This window comes from Chiroxiphia lanceolata, chromosome 11, assembly GCF_009829145.1.
Source record: "Chiroxiphia lanceolata isolate bChiLan1 chromosome 11, bChiLan1.pri, whole genome shotgun sequence".
In the NCBI taxonomy this organism is placed as follows: domain Eukaryota; kingdom Metazoa; phylum Chordata; class Aves; order Passeriformes; family Pipridae; genus Chiroxiphia; species Chiroxiphia lanceolata.
The window spans coordinates 18,848,157-18,867,589 of NC_045647.1; the positions used below are offsets into that span (position 1 = coordinate 18,848,157).

The window sequence follows — 19,433 nt, forward strand, 5'->3', positions numbered from 1 at the left end:
CATTTGCTTTGGAGCTTTTCTGGTTTTGGCAGCAGCTGGAGAAAGGTGATGCTGTGGGTTGGGAGTTGTGCTCTCGTACTGCTTACTCTGCTCTCCAGGAAGAGACAGAGCATTTTCTTACAATCACCTCTGAGTAAAAACAGAGACTGTGTGAGTAGAACTACAGTCTTAAAAGAGATGACTCCATCTCTCGATGCCACCTTGCCCGACACCATCGGAGAAAGGCAGGAATGTGATCGGATCTGAGAAAGTGTGAATGAAATGTTTAGTGCATCAATTGCCCCAAACATCCTTTAATGCTGCTGCTGCTGCTGTGGGAAATGCAAGATCAAACAAACGAGAAAAAAATAGGTAAAAGTGAAAAGCACGTTTTAAGAGAGCTGTTTCCACTCTGTCTGTTCTTGCCCTGTATTGACAGTGCTGTCTGCACACCCTCCCCTAAGGAATAGAGTTGTTCTGCCTCACAGAAGGATGCAAACTGAGTAAAAGAATATAGTATTGGTGCATAGAACCAATTCACTTACACATATCCCTTGAGACAAACCCTCCAGCTGAAGACAGTTCTTTTTGTCAGGAATTAATGAGATGTTTGTGTGCATATGCAAAGAGAGAATTAATACCTTGGGTGGCCTAAGGTCATGCAGTGATCTGAAGAGGGAATTTCTCTGTCTTTGGGACAGTGTATATAAGGGTAGACATTCTGTATAAACCTATTTTACCATATTTACTATAATTATTCTAGTACCCAACTGCCACCTTTAGGGTTCCTTCTGCAAGAGCTTTGCAGTCAAGGAAATGTTTTGTTGTGTCAGGGATTTCTCAAGTGGACAAAGATAAAATGAGCATAGATAAACTTTTGGGGGATAAACTTTGATTTTCTGCTTAGAAAATTTAAATATGTTCCTGAGGGCTTTTTTTTATTTTTTAGGTTAGAATTTATAGCATCCATTTGATTATTCCAACACAGCTCAACTTCAAAATCTTTATAATGATAAGTATTTTTTTAATTTTTGCTCTGCCTATTGTGTCCTCAAGCCCATAATTTTCTAAATGTTACTTTAGAATAGTAGAATATATATATGCATATATTAACTCTTCACATATTTCAAACTTTAACTTGATAAATATTTCTGCAAGTAAATGAAGCCAATAAGCCGGTCCTTTAGTTGCATTTTTTATTTTTATGAATTCTAATTCTATCAAAACTATCAAGGTAAAATCTTGGGCCCTGGAAATTGAGGGGGAAATTTCCTTTAAGTTTTGTGCCCTAACACTGCAAAAGCTTTACCTGTTCCAATTGAACTGTAGCATTTTTAAGCATTCAGTAGAGAGGCGGCAGATTTTTTCTCTTCTGAGTTTCCTTTCCTTTTCCTACTTTTTTTTTAACTGTATAGTGCTAAATATGTGTGCCTTAAACAGGGAAATTTTCACATCATGAAGTAGACATTAAGTATGTCAGAGGTGAAATATGTGACTTGAGGAGAACCTTCAGGACTCAAAGTGCTCTGGGATCCTCAGATCCCACAGGAGTCACTGAAAATCACTGGGGACTCCTGAAGAGCAGATATTCCATTTGATACTGGGTAACTTGCTGAGGAACCCTAATGTAGAGCTTTTAATTCCCCATAAAAGCAACAGAGAGAGAATAGGCTCCTCTAAAGGGTGATTTATCCCATATAACATTGAGTAACTTCTGAAGAGGGGCCAATCTCTCCCCTTTGGCTGCGGGAGAACCACAGAGTGCATTTTAATTTAACCCCCACATGAGATGGGTGGCAGACAGGCTGTGCCTCAGAGCTGGCTTATCATCACTAATTGGAAGGCAAAAGACCCTTGACTGACTCAAGAATCCTGAAAAAACTCCCAATATAGTGATAGTTTTCTGGGAAAACGATGCCTTTGGTGTGTCACCTTCTTTGATGGTGCAAATTGTTTGTTCTACAGGCACAAATCCACTCTGGGAGTATCTTTTGGTGTCGTATCAGGCACAGATTTCCTGAGTGGGGGAGAGGGACTGTGAGCAATATTTAGCACGTGTTCCAGTTATTATTTTGAATAATGCACAGCACTAAGTTACTTCATTAATATGTCTGATTCCTTTGGATCAGCATCCTACAGCAATAACTTTTTAAGTAATATCACATATACAATACACAGCATTTCACTTCTCAGTCAAACTTTGCCTCAGTCGGGGTTTATGTGTAATTTTAACATTCATCAGTGGTTACCTGAGCAGTATCTAACTTGCAGAAATGAATGGAAATCCCCTTGTGGGAAACTCAGTTTAGTACAAGGCTCAGGTTGTTTTCAGTCAGAAAAATTTGAGATCAAACTATCTTCATGCTTCTATAACTGCATTTTCTTTTGTCTCAAACTCTGGGGTTTTTAGATACTTCTTTTTTTTTTAAGTGCAGTTTGTAGGATAATTATTCTTAAGATTGCTTAAAAAGAATTGTTGAGAATTATTATTTTTAAAGAAGTTAGATTAAATAACGTTTCACCTAACATTATATAACCTAAGTATAATTTCCTCTTAATTTCTGAGTGAAGTTTCGAACAATGATTCATTTGCAAATATTTCAAATATCAGGGCTGAATCCTGTGTTTAGTATCTCCAGTGTTCCAGTATCTCCAGCTTCAGGGATGCTGAATAAGAAACTTAAAAACACAAGAGGAGTGGAAAAAAAAAGGTATTGGAGAAGGGTTTGTTTTGTCACTGTGATATCACAGTCGAGCTGCTCTGTAACAGCAATTGGGTATCTTGAAGTGCACAACTTGCTGAGAGGAAATAGAACCCTACTGCATTTGCTAAAACTCTTGCCTGCCCCTGAAAACCTAAAAGCAAAACCACCTCAGAGCCCAGCTTTCTGGCAAATGTAATTCAAATAGAATATCTGAAGAAAGAAGACTTTAAACCCCTCTTGGTTTGGATTCAGAACACTGCAGAAATTAGTCAGGGTGACCTCTCTCATCAATGTCTCAATGCAAGTGAGTGTAAATATTTTGATGCTCCCCTGAGTGCATGATGTGGGAGCTGCCAAATATCTCATTCTGAGAGCATTTGTTGGTAGTGTTTTAGTGAAGTGGAACACTAATCAACACCCTCATTTTAAAAATTAGTTACCTGCACTTCCTGCACTCATTTAAAAAAATTGAGCATCTTTATTTATCATTCATAGAAAATGACATTAACATGCTCCCCAACAGATCTGGTAAATTCTGGTGTCTCTGAGATACTGAAAACAGAAAGGCAGTGACTGTTCTCTGTGCTTTTTTATATCATGCACAGAATGAAAAAAAACCTTTTATTTCCAAATGCCTGAAGCTTTACATAGTGAAAATGCAGGAGAAGGCAAAACTTCTGATGCTTTTAAGACACGCTGCAACAGGGCTCTGCAGCACAACTGGAACATGGAGATGCTCAGCAGTCAGTGATTTTACCTTTCCAGAATGTGGGATCGTTTTCCATGCCCAAGAACTGTTAATACAAGCAGCTTCATCACAGAGACACAAGAGAGACCATCCTGCTGCCCTGAACTCCCCACATTTGAATTGCACTTACAAGAAATGGGCCAGTGAAAAAGCAAATGCTGCTCCCAAGAGATATTGTTATTCAGTGGCATTTTACCTCTTATCAATACCTTTTTAAAGAGGTTCCCAGCTTACCAGATTCCCAAACAGAAGCTACTGAAGATAATTTTCATTTCTTATTGCTCAGACACAAAACAAGTCTTCTAGCTATGATTTTTCCCCCCCAAAATTTTGTTTGTTATAGACACATAATCGTTTTTATATGAGTGATATCTCTTGAATATTCTGTGTACCTTATACTGTCATACATCTCCTTAGTGTATGCTTCAGAACTAAAATAATGGAAAACTGGAATATATTTCAAGGGATTTGAGTCCTGCCATCAGAATAGGCTGACTGGGAGGTGAATCCAACACCTCTGGTCTCATTCCTGTCTCCTTTGTATCAGGCTGAGTGAGGTAACTTTGGAGATGTCGACTGACAAACCCATAATCAAAGTGATCTGCAGGCCCAGAAGACTGAAATTGAAGTTTGTAAATCAAAGACACTTTTTAAAACCCCCAAAACCTTGCAATGGATTCGCTGCCCTTCCCACAACCACACACACCTGCCCTGTCAAGGGAGCATTCCAGCCCCAGTTATCTCAGCCAGCACCCTGCAGTGGAAAGGGATTTTGGGATAATGTTTATTTCTCTTTTTTTTGATGTACATACAATCACAGAATGGTTTGGTTTGGAAGGGACCTTAAAGCTCATCTTGTTCCAACTCCCTGCCATGGGCAGGGACACCTACTTATTCCAGGTTGCTCCAAGCCCTGTCCAACCTGGCCTTGGACAATTCCAGGGATGAGGCAACCACAGCTTCTCTGGGCAACCCGTGCCAGGGCCTCCCCACCCTCACAGGGAAGAATTTTATACCCCTCAATCTGTGTGAACACACCCAGGATCACACAGACAGGGAAGTCCAACAGCACCTTGTGGCTGCTTATCTTGGAACCACACAAAGGCAATTAAGACATCCTGGAAGTTTTGGGTTGAGGAGTTCGGGAAATAAAACTGCTCTCACAATAAACGCTATTTTAGCCACGAGGAGCAGTGAGAGGGTGTAAAAGGGTTTCTCCTCCAAGTCCCTGAAAGACCCTCAGCATGCTTTGCTCCAGCACCTGACTTTCCCCGTTGGCTGCCGACACAGAAACATGCTACTGGTGTGGCTGCTGCCTCGGGGAAGGTCCTGTCCCATTTAAACAGGGTGGTACTTGGCTGACAACTCCGCCTCGGGAAAATTAGCATTTCAATACGTGTAAAGTAATCCGAGCTATAGTGTTGGTCTCCAAATGCAGCGATGAATAAACAAAACTTCAAGTATTTAGGTCCTTCTCCCCCTCAGCTTCCATTCTCAGGATGAATATGCTGTATTCAGCCCGCCTGTAAGTAACATTAGCAGAAGGTAGGAGAGACACTGCCTAGCAACCCACAGAAATCCCAAAGAGAGGTGGAAAGGAAGTGATTTTCATGTAATTATTCACTTCTACAAAAGCTGTTGTCAGGTAGACACTAGAAACATAGCTGTTTTATTATTCCCCTAACCTACTTTTAATCTTTTGAGAATCACTACCATTAAAGAGAGGGAAAAAAGAGCTTAATTCAGCCATTTTCTGCCTGGTCGTTTAAGTTGTGTTTTCCTGCTCTAATGAAGGCTGTGCTTTCAGAAGCTGTGTTGTTTAAAAAGCACTGGGTAGTAAACTTCAGAAGCAAACTCACTCCCGCATCCAAAATTCAGCATTTTTGCTGCTGCTTCCCCACAATACACAGTTCATATTTTGTTTTGGTTTGGTTCCCCATTTAACGGCATTTCCCACTGAGCTGAGAGAGCAACGAGATAATCTTTTATTTATTTATTTTTCTAAAAAAGGCATTTGGGGACAGGGGGCAGGGGCTAAAGAGCTTATTTATTTTAGGTAACATAGTCGGTGCCAGTGTGCTTGGATCCAGCAGGTTTTTTTCCTTTACTTTTCTAAGACAGGCATCCCAGCTTTGCCCTGAGCCACGATTCCTTGGAGCTGACTGAGGCTGCATGGAGATAACTGAGGGATATTTTAGTCCTATTCTTGCCATCTGGATGAGCCTGGAGGAGTTGAGCTTCACTTGTACATCACACTAAATGCTCTTTTACATGAAGGGCTGTCAGAACAGTTGCCACTTCAAGTAGCCCGAGGACAGGCACATTTTTAGTGGATAGTCTGATTTATATCCTTATTTTTCTACATTCACACTTCTAGCATAGGTTCAATAAATGTGGATAGCAAAACAGATATTGGAAGTTTACTTTTAAAGGGGTACATTTAATGGAAAATAATTATAGCAAAAGTATGTAGAACGACTGTTGAAGGTGTATTTGGTGAGGCATCATGAAGGACACCATGAAAATTCTCAGAGCCTTTAACCTGTGACTTCAGTCAAAGTAACATTCTACTCAGAAAAGTTACTTTAAAATTGTAAATAGAAACTCAAAATAGTCTGTTCTGCTCACTGGTTATTCCAAGATTTCAGTTCCATGTGAGAAGTTGTATTTTCCTACTCAGCAAAAAGGTTTTTATTGTGACCCCTGGTATTAATTAGTTTAATTTTGTGAAATAATTCTTTTGGTCTGTTCTCTAAACAAATATGTCTTTTTCTATTAGCTCTGTTTAAAAGATTTGGTTTTTTTTTTTTTAAACTAAACATATGCCAGGACTATTTTATAGTCAAATATGAAAAACTATGCAGGTACAATAACTCTGTTGATTATGCAGGAAAATGAAAATAGTAAATTTTATTGTTCCCTCCTTGATTTTGCCTGCAGGATTCATTGTAACAAGATACATTGTCAGAAGGGCAGAATGCATGCAAGGAATAGATTTATTCACTTTGAATGTCTGCATCTTCTGAGTGTTTGGGTTGTTTTTCAGAATAGAACAGAACTTTGCCCTCTGAGTTCCTTATTTTGGCACTTGCACAGCTCAGACATTCAGCTGATTTTTGTGTCAGCTGCTATTGAAGAAAAAAATTCAGCTGATTGCAAGAGAGTGGCTAAAGAATAAATGCAAGCTCGTTGCTTTTCTTTTTCATGCCTTTGAACAGAGATTTCAGTTGATGGCAGTGAGTTGTCTTTGTGCAAGAGAATCTGAAGGTGATGCCAGTGTGGCCTCTGGGGCAGATATGGTGCTTTGGCCTCTTCTCCATCCGTTTGACAAGGCATCCTGCATTGGAAATATCCAGAACGGATCTCTGGCTGCCTTTCTGGTGGGATGTCACATGAATATATTGCATTTCTTGTCTTGGTTAACACGTGAGGAACATAGCAAGGGCCAAAAACCCCCCAAAAGCCACACAGAGACCTTTTGCCTTCCTCCCAGTGTGTACATACCCAGCCTGTTTATCATCCTGGTGTGTTCTCCTGCTGCTGGCAGCTGTCCTAAACCGTGCCCAGCAGAACAGGCTGTGATGTAGTTGAATATTCTTCATAATGAGAAAGCCAGAAAAAAATGACTTTAATTGGAATAAGATCGGGGTAAAATTCTCAGCCCTCCACTGCTGCCTACTTTAGCATTTTTCTTGGAAGTAACATTCATATATACACAGGAATGCAACTCATAGCAGAGGAATGGAATAAGCTGTAATTTAAGGAATGATTCTTACAGTTGCTGGGTAGGCACTCTGCAATCAGCAGAATAATCCTGGTGTTGTCAAGAGTACATCTCAGTGACAATATTGTCCTTTATAAAAGAGGCATGAGATCTAAGGCTTGGAAAAACAGTCCTGGTAAATAAAAAATGGTAAAGCTCACTGGGAAACTTCAGGCTGTGTGGCACTGTCCTGTGGCAGGAGAGTGTGTACTCTCTCTGTTCTTAAAATCAGAATATTATTCTGAACAGCAGAGTCCTGTGGCTCTGGAGTCCTGTTTGCTACATGGAGGAGTTACAGTCAGGAGCCTCAGGAACTGTACATCAAGTAAGTCTTCCTGTTCATTATATATGAACACGGCTTGTGTGTTTTTTTCATGTAACCAAGTTCTTCATGTTAGTTCCATAGGTACAATCACAGCTATTTTTATGAGTTTCAACGTAAAACAAAGGCCTTTTAATCAGGAGAGGAAAGAAAGGTTCCAGGTGGACCTTGCAACAAGGTTGAAACATCTTGGTGGGATCTGCCTCTCCATGTGAGTGTTCTCTGAACTCTGTGTGTGGGCTCAGCACGAGCACCTGATGTTTTCTGCAACAGCAGAAAGGTTCCCTTGGTTTTCAATTCCAGCTCCTTCCAGTCAGGTATTTTAGCTGGGAGCTGAAAGCATCTTGAATGATGAACCAACAGAAAAGAAACACCCAGGCTACAGGAGATGAAAGGCAGGGTGAAACTGGGACTTGGGTTTTTCCCAGAGCTATTAGAAACAGCATTTTTTTTCATCATGTTGTGCTCAGTATCTATTTTTCCTACTCAGTATCTAGGTTTTCCTACAGTTTTATGTCAGAAATTCTTAGCCCTATTCTGACCTGGTGCAGCAGTGCTTGGAGCTGTGGTTGGCATGGCCAAAGGCAGCACTCCCTGAAATGCTCTTACCTCATTCCAGTGGCAGGAGGAGAGGAAGGAAGCCTGTGTTAGGGTTACTTTTGAAATGGTTTGATTCTCCAAAAGCTTCTTTCAGTGATCACAATTAAATGTGTTGTTGATTGCCTCATCCCTTACTCATTAAGTGCAGGTACTACTTCAATATCAAGGTTCACATTTTATAGTTTCTTCCAGTCCTGTCACACCTAAACCTATTTGGCAACAGGTTGATTTATTCAGGCATTATTAGTGTGATGAAATTCTGCAACTATTCTATGCCCTTACCTTGAAATTTCATTTACTATCTCCTGACAGCAAAGGCTTTATTTTTAAAATTCTTCTTTGAAACCAAAGGCAATTCACTCGTTAAAATACAAACTGCTGAGATTCATCAAAAAGTAATGAATAAATTAAAAGAAAACCTGAAGTGATTGCTTCTCCTCTGATAACAAAATGGAAAATAAATGACTGTCAACACTTGGAACATCATGTTTTAAAGAATGAGTGCAGCACTGAGCTGGCTTGTGAGGTCTCCCATATTCTCAGAAGGGGCTTCATGATAGGATTGTCATTAACCACCCTGTAGTTAAGGGTGCTTTGAGCTTTTCAGCTCAAGTGGGTGTTCAATCTCACTGTTAAAAATGTAGGAAAAAAAGGTACATATTCATGATGCTGCTCCCCTGGGATGCATATTCCAGCCAGTACTTGGGCATCAGTGTGAAATGAATCCCCTTGGGTTTTATAGGAATGCTGAAGGAAGTAAACTGAACTGTGTGGGTGCAAACATGAACAGCCCTGATGTGCATCATTTCTATCAGATCTGTCACCTGAGGGGTTGTAGGAAAGGCCATGGACAGACAGATCAACAATGTCTACATTTTGTTTAATGGAAGAACCTTCAGGGTGCTTGATTGTTGTTCCTGTTATGTACAGAGAAACTTGGATGTTGCAGTTCTTTTAGCTCAGCCATTGCATTGAAACCCTAAACTGTCACCTGAACAGTCTCACAATGATTTAGTACCATTAAGAAATCTGTGAAATATAATTTAGAAGGCTGCAAAAGGAGAAAGGGTGAGGTGTGTTTCTTTACCTACACGAACCTCTGAAACTGTAACCCACCACTCCGACCTGATCTGTCAGTCAGACCAGGATAACAGGGAGCAAGGATAGGACGTGGCTGAGGGGATTTAGTGCTGCACTGGGGCATTTCTAAAAATGCATATTCTCTTTTTACCGCTCTTTGAGCAGCAGACTGAAAAATCAAAGCACCAGCTGGTGTTTACCCCAAGAGCTTTTGCCTCCAGCCCCAGGATGGATCCTCAGGGGCAGAGCAATGCAGGCTGACAGGGGGCCTTTGGCCTCCAGGGCTCAGACACAGAGGTGGGAGATCCTGGATGGGGATTTGAACACACAAACATAATTTCTGACTATCCCATTTCTAACTAACCCCTCCCATTTCCACTCAATATGTCCTCAACGTGCATTTTCTGGCATTTTTCCTATATGAGCAGACATGCTCAATGAGACAGAACAAAGAAACTCCATGAGTAGCTTCCTAGCCGAGGTGTAAAATGATGCTTCTCAGGTGACAACATATTTAAAAAACCCCCTGACCTAAATATATTTTAGGAGGATCAGACTATAAAATAGCTGCCTAATTTTCCCATGTTCCTCAGACACAAAACAGTTTTACACCTTTTGAGTTATTCTGCTATTTGACACGACTCTAAAAGCTCATGGAAGTACAGGTTAAAGTCAGTTTGTGCTGGGAGATATTTCCTGCAGTCACAGGAGGATTTCATAACAGCTGCATAACAGTGTATACAAAACACATACAGAGAATACAGAAAGCAAAGGGAAGGTACAAAGTTAGAGAAAACCCTGGACTCTAATTATATTCCTTCAGGTGAGCAACACTAATTTTTATTCCATGCATTATGGAACTAATTGATGTCAACACACAATAGGTTTTCCCTAAGGTCTCTGCTTTATTTGGGTACAGCACCAGCTAAGCTCATTTCAGGACAGTTATGCAATATTTTTTTTTATCCTTTTCACTCGTTGCTTGGCCCTGTAAATATGCTTGATATAGAGCTGCATCATCACAAAGAATGGCTCAGCCTTTCAAAGTGACTTATTTCTGCACTGTCCACACACTTCATAAACCTCAGTTATTTTGCTTTCAGTGTATGGCACGACCTCATCTTACTGACATTGAGACTAACTGAGAGGACCTCATTCTTGTTGGGATTTTCAGTCTGAAACTGGTTTTTTATACTGCCTTTTTTTTAAGTTGTTCGAGACATGGCTTCCATTCACCTTAACTGCAACAGTGAGTGCTCAGTAACTTTGCACTTCACTTTGGACACCAGTTAAAGGAGGTGAACCCAGTTAATGAACATTCTCAAAGGTTGGTTTAAGTGATTTATGTACATAACAGCACACAGAAACTTTAAAGCTGGGCCATGAAAAGAACTAAATTCTCTAGAGCAGTGATCTGCTGTCTTCACTGCAGCACATCTGCCCTCCTTCTTCTTTATCCTTCATTCATTACATGAGCTAAAATCATGGCAACAAAGGAGGCACGGGATGCTCCAGGCATCAGGATTGACCAGCTCACTTCATCTCCCTGGGCAGAGAGAAGAATATTCCTGTTAACAAAGACTGTGTCCTAGACCTGCACACAAGAAGGCCAAATTAAGGTTACCTGGGCTGATTTCATTTGCCAGCTGAATTTTGCCAACTTTGATTTTTTAGTAAAAAATATTCCTGCTTGTTCTGTCCTGTGGGATTGTTTGTACCAACAGGGGTTATCCTGCTGAGACTGCTGAGTGTGAGCTCATGGTGTGAGTCAGGAAAGCTGTTCATGAAGTGTGGGAAAGCCCCAGAGTGGGGATCAGGACACAGCTCTGCTGTTCCCTTCCCACTCAGAAAATGGGAAGTGGAGGTGCTCACAGTCTCTCACTGCCAGGCCTCCTTCCCACCTGGAGAAAGCAGCAGTACCATAAAGCTGAGGCTTGGTTATATCACTTTCTCCCTTTGAGAACAGAGCTTGGGCTTGGTGAACAGCCCTGAGCCAGCAGGAATGATTCCCATTCCAGGAATGGGAGGAGTGACTGTGCTGTTGTGTGGGGGTGCAAAAATGTGAGCACAGATTCTGTCCTTTGGCATTGGGATTTTTTAAATATTAGGGTGTAATAAAGGTTTAGTGGTTTAATTTTAATCCTCTTTTGGCTTGAAAACCTTTATATGAGATGAAAAAAAAAAAAGGCTTAGTTCCACCTTTTAAAGTAGGGATAGAAACTATAAAACACTTTAAGTCCTCAAATTTATAAATGCACACTGTTGAATTGACTTAATTGTCACTAAGCAAAGGATTTTCAAGCTACCAAGTTCATAAAGCAGGAACAGGATGTTCTCTGGAATTTGCTCCTGCCATGTCTCCTTTCAGACCTGTGTTCTCCTTTTGTCCCATCCTGTCACCAGCTGCTGCTCTGGATTTGCAGCTTGCTGGCAATGTTCTCTTTGTCTCTGTCCCTCAGAACGTCATTGTTCTGCAGAGTTGTGCTATGTTCATTCCATTTATTTGGAAAATGTAACAACTTCTAGGCTAAGCCAGACAGTGCAGATTCAGCATTCTCTGGAAAAATATCGATAATGGGTTTGTGGCCATAAAGGAGATGGATGGCACCTGGATTTGGGAGTGGTGTCTACAAGAGCCCATCTGTATCCACCACAAGTTTTAACGAGAACAGCTTCCCCTGAGGAGCACTTTGGGAATGACTAAGAGTGGTGTGACCCAGACTGATACACAATTTGTGTACCTTGCCAGGTTCTCCAGCCACAGCTGAGTACTGCAGACTGATGCTAAATGTCAAATGCCCATCAGCTGTTGGGGCAAAGATATGAAGAACTGATCTGAAATATCAACCACATGGCTTTGAAGTGTTGGCATGTCTGGGCTTGTGGCAAAAATACACCAGAGTTATTCCAGCTCTTGTATTTTTCCAGCTACTTAAGATCTTCCTGTGGCTTCTAAATTTATTTCCCTATTTCCTACTTTGTTGATCAGTTTTTGCCATTTCAGAAACCTGAAACTGAAGTATTAATGGTGATCACAAATTAAATGTTACTGGTCCTACGAGTATACAACCCAAAAGAAGCTGTGCTGATTCTATTATTCCATACAGTAAATAAAATTACTTTCTCCTTCCTGTTTAAACATCAGCCATAAGTTCTGATGGAATTTCTACTGCAAGAGTATGACTGTGTGGTATAATGTGATATAGTGCAATGATATAGCTCTTCAATCTAATTGAACTTCTTTAGAATATGTGAACATTTGCTTGCAGAACAGTTTCTCATAAAGTATTTTCCACTTTTTAGGCTGAATCACTCTCAGATGTCATGGTGTTTAGAGCAGACTTGTTTTCTTTGGAGGAAATAGTTATTACCTCTGGCCAGCATTTTATCTGGTTTTCTGTCTGGGTGCACAGGGCCTCCAGAGGGACGTGCTCCTTGCTCCTCTTCTCCGGCAGCTCTGCAGCTTCTCCCTTCAGAACACAGTTCTCCTTTGCCCCCTTTTCCACTAGGACTTGCTGTCCAAGGAATAATCAGACTTGTGTGGGGCTGGTGGATGCCAACAGGAAAGGCTGTTGCTCATCAGAGTGCCTCACAATGCCCTGCACCAGCGCAGTGTGGAAGAACGGAAAGGGAACGATCCTCGTGCTGATCCAGTTCCCCAGCTTTTGTCTGTGCCTCACAAGACCGTGCATTTTCAGTTGACCTCTGCTACTCACAGCTTTTTGGGAGCTTCCAATCTTGTTAAAGAGCCTGTCTGTCAAAAGCCTTTCTCTGTGCAGTTTTTCCTTACCGAGTGGTGAAACTCTGGGATGTAACCCAGCTGTGTCTTATTCAGTATGACAGGAATGGAACCATTTAAGCCACTGATGTAAATCAAATGTGATCTTAATGTTATTTCTAAACAGAAACACTCAACAGCTCCAGAGACCAAGGTCTCACTTGATCACATGTAAAACAAACACATCTCCTTCATATATTTACGAGTATCTGATTGCTGTTATTAATCACAAAGTCATTACCTGTGTGCCTTGTATTCCCTCTTGTCCTGCTGCACAGTCATTGCCTCTGGTTATCAGTCAGGGTCTTGGTACTTCTCTGGAAAGCACTTTGGTTGGTCTGCTTTAACAAAAAAATCTTACAGAGATCATTTATCCCAGGAATAACCAGGAGTAGGAACTTATTGGACTGGAAATAATAGTGTAGATGTGGGTTCTACACATCATTCTCATGGCCAAACCAGGAGTTCAAAGGGTACATTCACCTCCAATGAGAACACACCCAGGCTGGTCAAATGCAACAAACTGCTTTTAAAGTAAAAAAAAATTGCCTATTAATGTTCTGAGATTGCTGTGAGGAGAAGAGTCTGTGTCAGCCAAGGCTTCCTTTTGCTTTCCTCTGATTTAGGATTAAGTGTCTGCAACACTTTAGGATATAAATGTTACCATGATGATATGATAAAGCTACGGACTTGTTAAACTCTTCAGAACTTTTATTTGTTAATTGTACAGTGACTAGAACCATGGTTTCATGCCTAATTGGAACCACTAAGTATTGCTAAAAACCTCCTTTCCCTGGATAAGTTACCCCTTCTCTTTACCCAGCTTAATTAATAAGTTATCTATAAACAGAATATTTTGTCTTTAGAATATTTATTCACTCTAGATTTTTTAATTTGAGTAAATACTTATCAAATGGGAATGAGATAAATGGAGATGATTTTATTATGTTGCAATAACTAACATATTATAATGCTAATAAAGCCATTAAAGAATTTATAGTGGTTGAGGTTCTTCTCCAGAAATTCTGCCTCACTTTCTTCTTCAATTAGGTTGAACCTGTAAAGACCAGCTGAGCTTTATACCCCTGAGAAGGAGAGGGGAATTTCACTTAAATAATAATTGTTTTTTCAAGGTTGTGATCTGTAAAAGGTTTCCCAGTCTCTCTTAACCTGCAGAGTTGCCTCTGCAAATTCACAGCCAATAAATGCATACAGGTGATTTCTGCTCAACCTTTTTAAGCACTTCATGTTTTCTGTCCCCAGGTGTGGGTGGATGCTGGCACACAGATATTTTTCTCTTATGCCATTTGCTTGGGGTGCCTGACAGCCCTGGGAAGCTACAACAACTACAACAACAACTGCTACAGGTAATTCCTTCCACGCTCTTGTTCTGCATTTGTTTTCAGTGATGGAAGTGTCCACACACCCAGCTTCACTCAGAATTGCTTCCATTTTCCATTGGCTCTTTACGTGAATATTCATAAGCATTTTGTAGAACAGAGATCTATAATGTTCCTTATAACTGCCTTGGAGGAAAACCTCCCCAGAATTTGGTGTTTTCATCCCTTTTGATCATATCTGACCCTTATGCAGCCACGAGCCCCTCGGTGAACATCGGGATACACAACTGCACGGGAAAATACAGAATTCCAGATGTGCATAACTGCACGTGGGTGTGTTATTTGATCTGCTTTAAAAAAAAATCCCCCTCAAAAACTGTTATTAAAACTCACCTAAGTTGGGTCTGTACTCTGAGTGTCACTTTACCCCAGAGTCTGCAGGCCCAGAGCAGAGGGAATGGGCAGCATTTCATGGCTTTTCTCTGTAGAAATCAGTGGGGGAATTGCTGATGACTTCAGTAGGTTTTAATCTTTCCTGAATCAATGTCAAAAGGATATGACTCTCACAAAGTCCTCATTTCGTGTCACTGGCATGGGCAGGAATACCAGCAATGCTTTTTTCTTCTGGCATCAGTGATTATTGAATTAATTTTCCTACAATTCCCACCAGGTAGTAAAGGACACTTTGTATTGAGTCCATTATGGTCTCCAGACGGAGAATTAAAATTTCACTTTTCTGTAAAAGAAATAATACAGTCCAAAAGCAAAAGAACCCCAGACACACCACCCCTTAAAGCCCTGGAAGTGTAAGTATTTAAATTCTAAGTTAGAGTGTTACTTGGAGAGTTTAGGAAATGCCTCCTTCTTTCCATGTTTGCTCCTCTGTCAGAGAAACACTGACCTATAGGACTGTTCAGACACAGGGGGGGGGGGTTGGAAGGGGATTGGAATCCTGGGAACCACAGAGACAGGGATGTATCCACCAGCTGAACGCCTGCAAAGCCATCCAGCCACAGTTAAAGGCATTTTAACATCTTAACATGCAAAGTAACTTAGCAGCGACAAAGTTACTCTTTGCTTTGGCTTCGACAGCCGAATTCCAAATGTTTTGCTGCAGAAAGTGGAGTAAATCCCCTACAACCCTCAGAGCTGATAAACAATAACGATGCCCCTACAGAGCAGCTGGTAATGAATGTTTTTCCCTAATTAACACAAGTGATGCTTTAACGAAAGCACCACTCCTTTTCTCTCTTATTTAATCTTATTTTTATTTCTTTCTAGTTGCAGCCGTCTAGAAACTATTGTGTCACTACCTCAGTGATCTTTCTCCTAGGTTTTCTTCTGTGGCTCATTACAAAAAGCAGGAGTTTTGCTGTGTGAGCAGAGCTGATGTAATTTTCCTTCCTTCCCTCTGACCCCTACAGCCCAGGATTGTAAAGCACAGCTCCAGGTCTCCTCTAAACTCCTGAGCAAGATGCTGCAATGGAACACCTGTTACTGAATCCAAGCTTCACAACTTCCTCTCCCAAAATATTTCCCAAATGAGAAATAGATTTTTAATGTGTCCTGACATAGGATTCTTAAGAAATCTGAGGGAAGGAGTAGGACAGCAGTTAAGTGCAGAGCACAGCTGAGTTGAGCAGGGCAAGACATACAAAACAGCTACGCTGTGAAAAGCAGAATTAAATTTATATTCTAATTACTACTAAAAAAAAATCAAAATCAAGATATGGGTTTTCCTCCTGCAATCCCTACAGTTCATTGTCTGATCATAGTATTGATTTTTTTGCCCTTTGTTTTCCTACATTTTTTTCCCAGGGGAAAGTTGCTGTGGAAAATAATGACAGGAGGTATTTTAGTGCAAAAAAAGAAATCTAAGCTGCACGAGGGTCTTGTGAATTAAAGAGTCAAACCTGATTTAATTCATTACCATTGTAAATGAATTGTGAGCAAGTCAATCCTCATCTTTGAATAGGAAATTAGTTTTTATTGTAACACATAAATACAGATCCTCCCTGGATTTACCGCAGTTTATATTAAAAGTAACTCTTGCTAAAGGATGAAATTAGTGGCAGTGCCATCACCAGGTAGTGTTTTCCCCTCATAAATAAGAGAAAGGTGTACTGATGTTTCCTCTAATTTTTATCAAGCTCAGAATGCTCTTTAGTTTCCATAGTTTTTATTCTGTTAGTAATAAATTTTGATATAATTTCCCCGTGCTGAGTTTGCCGCCTGCCTGAAAATGTCTCTCAACGTTTCAGCAGATTTGTGGGGGTTTGAAAAATCGGTTTTGAGGCTCAAACCATGACACTAATCCATTCAGAGCTTCTTAAGGGCTGGTTTCACTTCAGACCACCTCAGCAGACAGAAGAGGGAAATGTTTCTGTTCCTGCTTCGTGTCAGGGATCAGCGGCCGCGTTCCCACCGTGGAGCCGGAGGTGAACGAGGGATTTCACACACTCCCAACACATGGACAGAGCTTTAAAGCGTGTCCTTTATCAAAGCTTCAAGTCTAGGAGGAAAAGAGGAATGTGAATTTGTCCTGAGTGGATCCATAAAGGCGAGGAAGGGACCGGAGCGACTCAAAGGGCTCCGTGTGCTCACAGGAGCTCCTTAAGGGAGGCAGCAGGAATTTTCAGCAGTGTCCTGCCTGTCAGGCAGGGAGAGGAGAAGTGATGCATGGCTTGAATTATTCAGGTGATTGGCAAGAATTTAATTTGGAAGAATGTGACGTTTTCATAAAAATTTGAAGTTCTCCTTTCGTTTGAAATCAGTTTGGCCTTCATGCAGGCTCTGATGCCTTTCTACCAAGGGTGCTCATAAAAAATTCCAGTGGTTCTTGGGCATTAGTGTTTTAAAGTTTGTTTGTTTCACAACCAACAATCCAGGCTCCCCCTCTCAGGTTTCCTTCTCAAAGTAGCAAAAAAGGACTAAACTGCAGGTTACACCCATCTGTCTACAGGGAAAAAAAACCAAAGAGTTGAGGGGTTAGTAGAATTCCTGCAAAGACAAAAGAAGGATGGAAATTAAAATTGGAGATTATAGGAGTGGAAACACTGGTGGGTTCCCAGAGAACCTGCATTTGGTCTGTGACTTCTTCACTGGGGGATGAAAATGATTCAGCTGTAGTCTGTTACACGACAAGAACAGGTACTGGAGGTGATGAAAATCCCCTTAGGTTGCCTTTTGCCCATTCTCTTGGAGAAATCTGTACCTACCCCCTGGATATTTTGGGCCAAGGTGCTGTGGTTTTTAGGACTTCCCTGTGAGTGGAGGAATGGCTGTGATCCTCTTGTTCAGTGGGATAGTCCAGCTCCAACCATTTGGCCCTTCCTTCAGGAGTGAGCAGCAGACACAGACAGGGGCTCTGAAAGTGCACAGGAGTGATGTGTCTCCACCTCCAGCCTTTGGAATCAGCAGTCTCAAATGTCCTGTGCCATCATTCAGCAGCAAAAAAAAAAAAAAAAAAAAAAAAAATCTTGTTGTTTGGACTGCATTTGAAGCCTGGGAATTATCTAAAATAAATCTTATCTGCAGAAAGCAGGCTGTGCCAAGTGGAAGCATCATATGGCTGGTGAACAGCCAGCTCCATCCCACTGAAGCAGTATCTCTTTTTCCCCCCAGAAGTTTAAAAAAATTCGTCTTTCTGACCCCTCTTATCGACAGGTTTTCATCACATTGAGTTTTAATTTCTCAGCACTGAACTCACCAGTTTCTGAGGTGAGAGAGGTTGCAGTGAGAATCCCTCCAGAGCTTAACTCAGAGCTGAAATACACTGAGAAGGTCAGGAAGGTGGTGTTTTTGCTTTGTTTTATTTCTCTGTAAAGCACAAAGGACTCTGTGCTCCTGGTTCCTTCCTTTTAGATTCTGTTTGGTTGCTACTTAGCTTTAAAACATCCAAAGCCTATAACTGACCTGGCTGGGAATAACTGCAGGATGCAATTTCATATGAAAAGCAAATAAATAACAGGTTAGAATTCTGATTATTTTCAGAAAGTATTTTAAGGAACCTATTTACCCTTGACAATAAACAGGGTTAGAGCAAGTTCAAGCAAGAAATGTGTGAACATTACAGGAGTGTTCCATGTCTGAGTATTAATACACAAATTTTTCATTCCTGGCATATTTTAGTAATTTGTAGATGATGTGACAAATAATTTTTTTTTTTTTTTACTATGAAATGGTTATGAAAACATAAAACCTTCTCAAATTGACTGTAGCTAAAGTGATGAGAGAGAGCCAAAGCCCCTCATGGCCCTTTGGCCATGGTTGAGCTGATCTCTCACTTTGCAGCACAGGAATGTCAGGCTGTTCCCCTGCCAGCTGGAATGTGTGTGTCTGATGCTCAGCTGAGTCTGAGCTGGTATCAGGAAGAGCTTTGGAGAGATGTGGGGCAGTGTGGGCTTGTCAGTGAAGGAACAAGAAGCTGGAACTGGTCACCTCACTTCATAAACTCATGAGATGAAGTTACAGGATAAAAATACGAAACCAGCCACAAAACAGAGAGAGAAGCAAAGGAGTTTTGCAGGAGTATATGCCAAGAATTTAAAGTATGAATTGCCTCTGATTCTCAAAAAGTCCCAACAAATCTGTGACAAAGATGTGAACCATTATTGAAGCTGTGAATTTTATAGAGTCCTTTCTTCCAACTGATAGCTTGTGCAAAAACTTGCTTCAGAGCCATGGTAGGATGAGAATAAACCAGACTGAGGGATAGGCTTGAGACAGCTACAGGCTTGTCTTGTGTTTCAGTGGTTTAGGATCCTAACTTACTTTCAGACATCTGGGTTGGATCATTGCTTTCTCAAGTGCACAGCTTTCTCTCATGGCAAATAGTCTTAACAGACTGACTGTCATGATAAATCATTCTTGCCCCATCGTCCCTCATGCCTGGAGAGGCATCTGAGGGCAGGATGAACAACGATATTTCACTGAACTCTGGGGAAAGTCACCCTTTCCTGCAGGAATATCTTCCCTTTTTTTAAAGTGATTTACTTCTGCGACGTTTCCATTCGGGGGAAAGAAATACTTCTTCACCTTGGCCTTGTCATTGTCACAGTTTGATAGGTAGGATATGTTTGTCTGAGAGGTCCCTACACAGTCTTGGCCTTTGTTGGG

General features: G+C 41.0%; 1 protein-coding gene across 3 annotated transcripts in view; it reads left to right on the top strand.

The window, feature by feature from the left end:
• Positions 1-19,433, top strand: part of LOC116792342 (sodium- and chloride-dependent GABA transporter 3) — a 100,178-nt gene that overhangs the window by 65,599 nt on the left and 15,146 nt on the right. For all 3 annotated transcript variants that reach the window (XM_032699230.1, XM_032699228.1, XM_032699229.1), the window contains exon 8: positions 14,239-14,342. In XM_032699230.1, the coding sequence (XP_032555121.1) occupies positions 14,239-14,342 (104 nt within the window). The remainder of the gene's footprint in view (positions 1-14,238; positions 14,343-19,433) is intronic.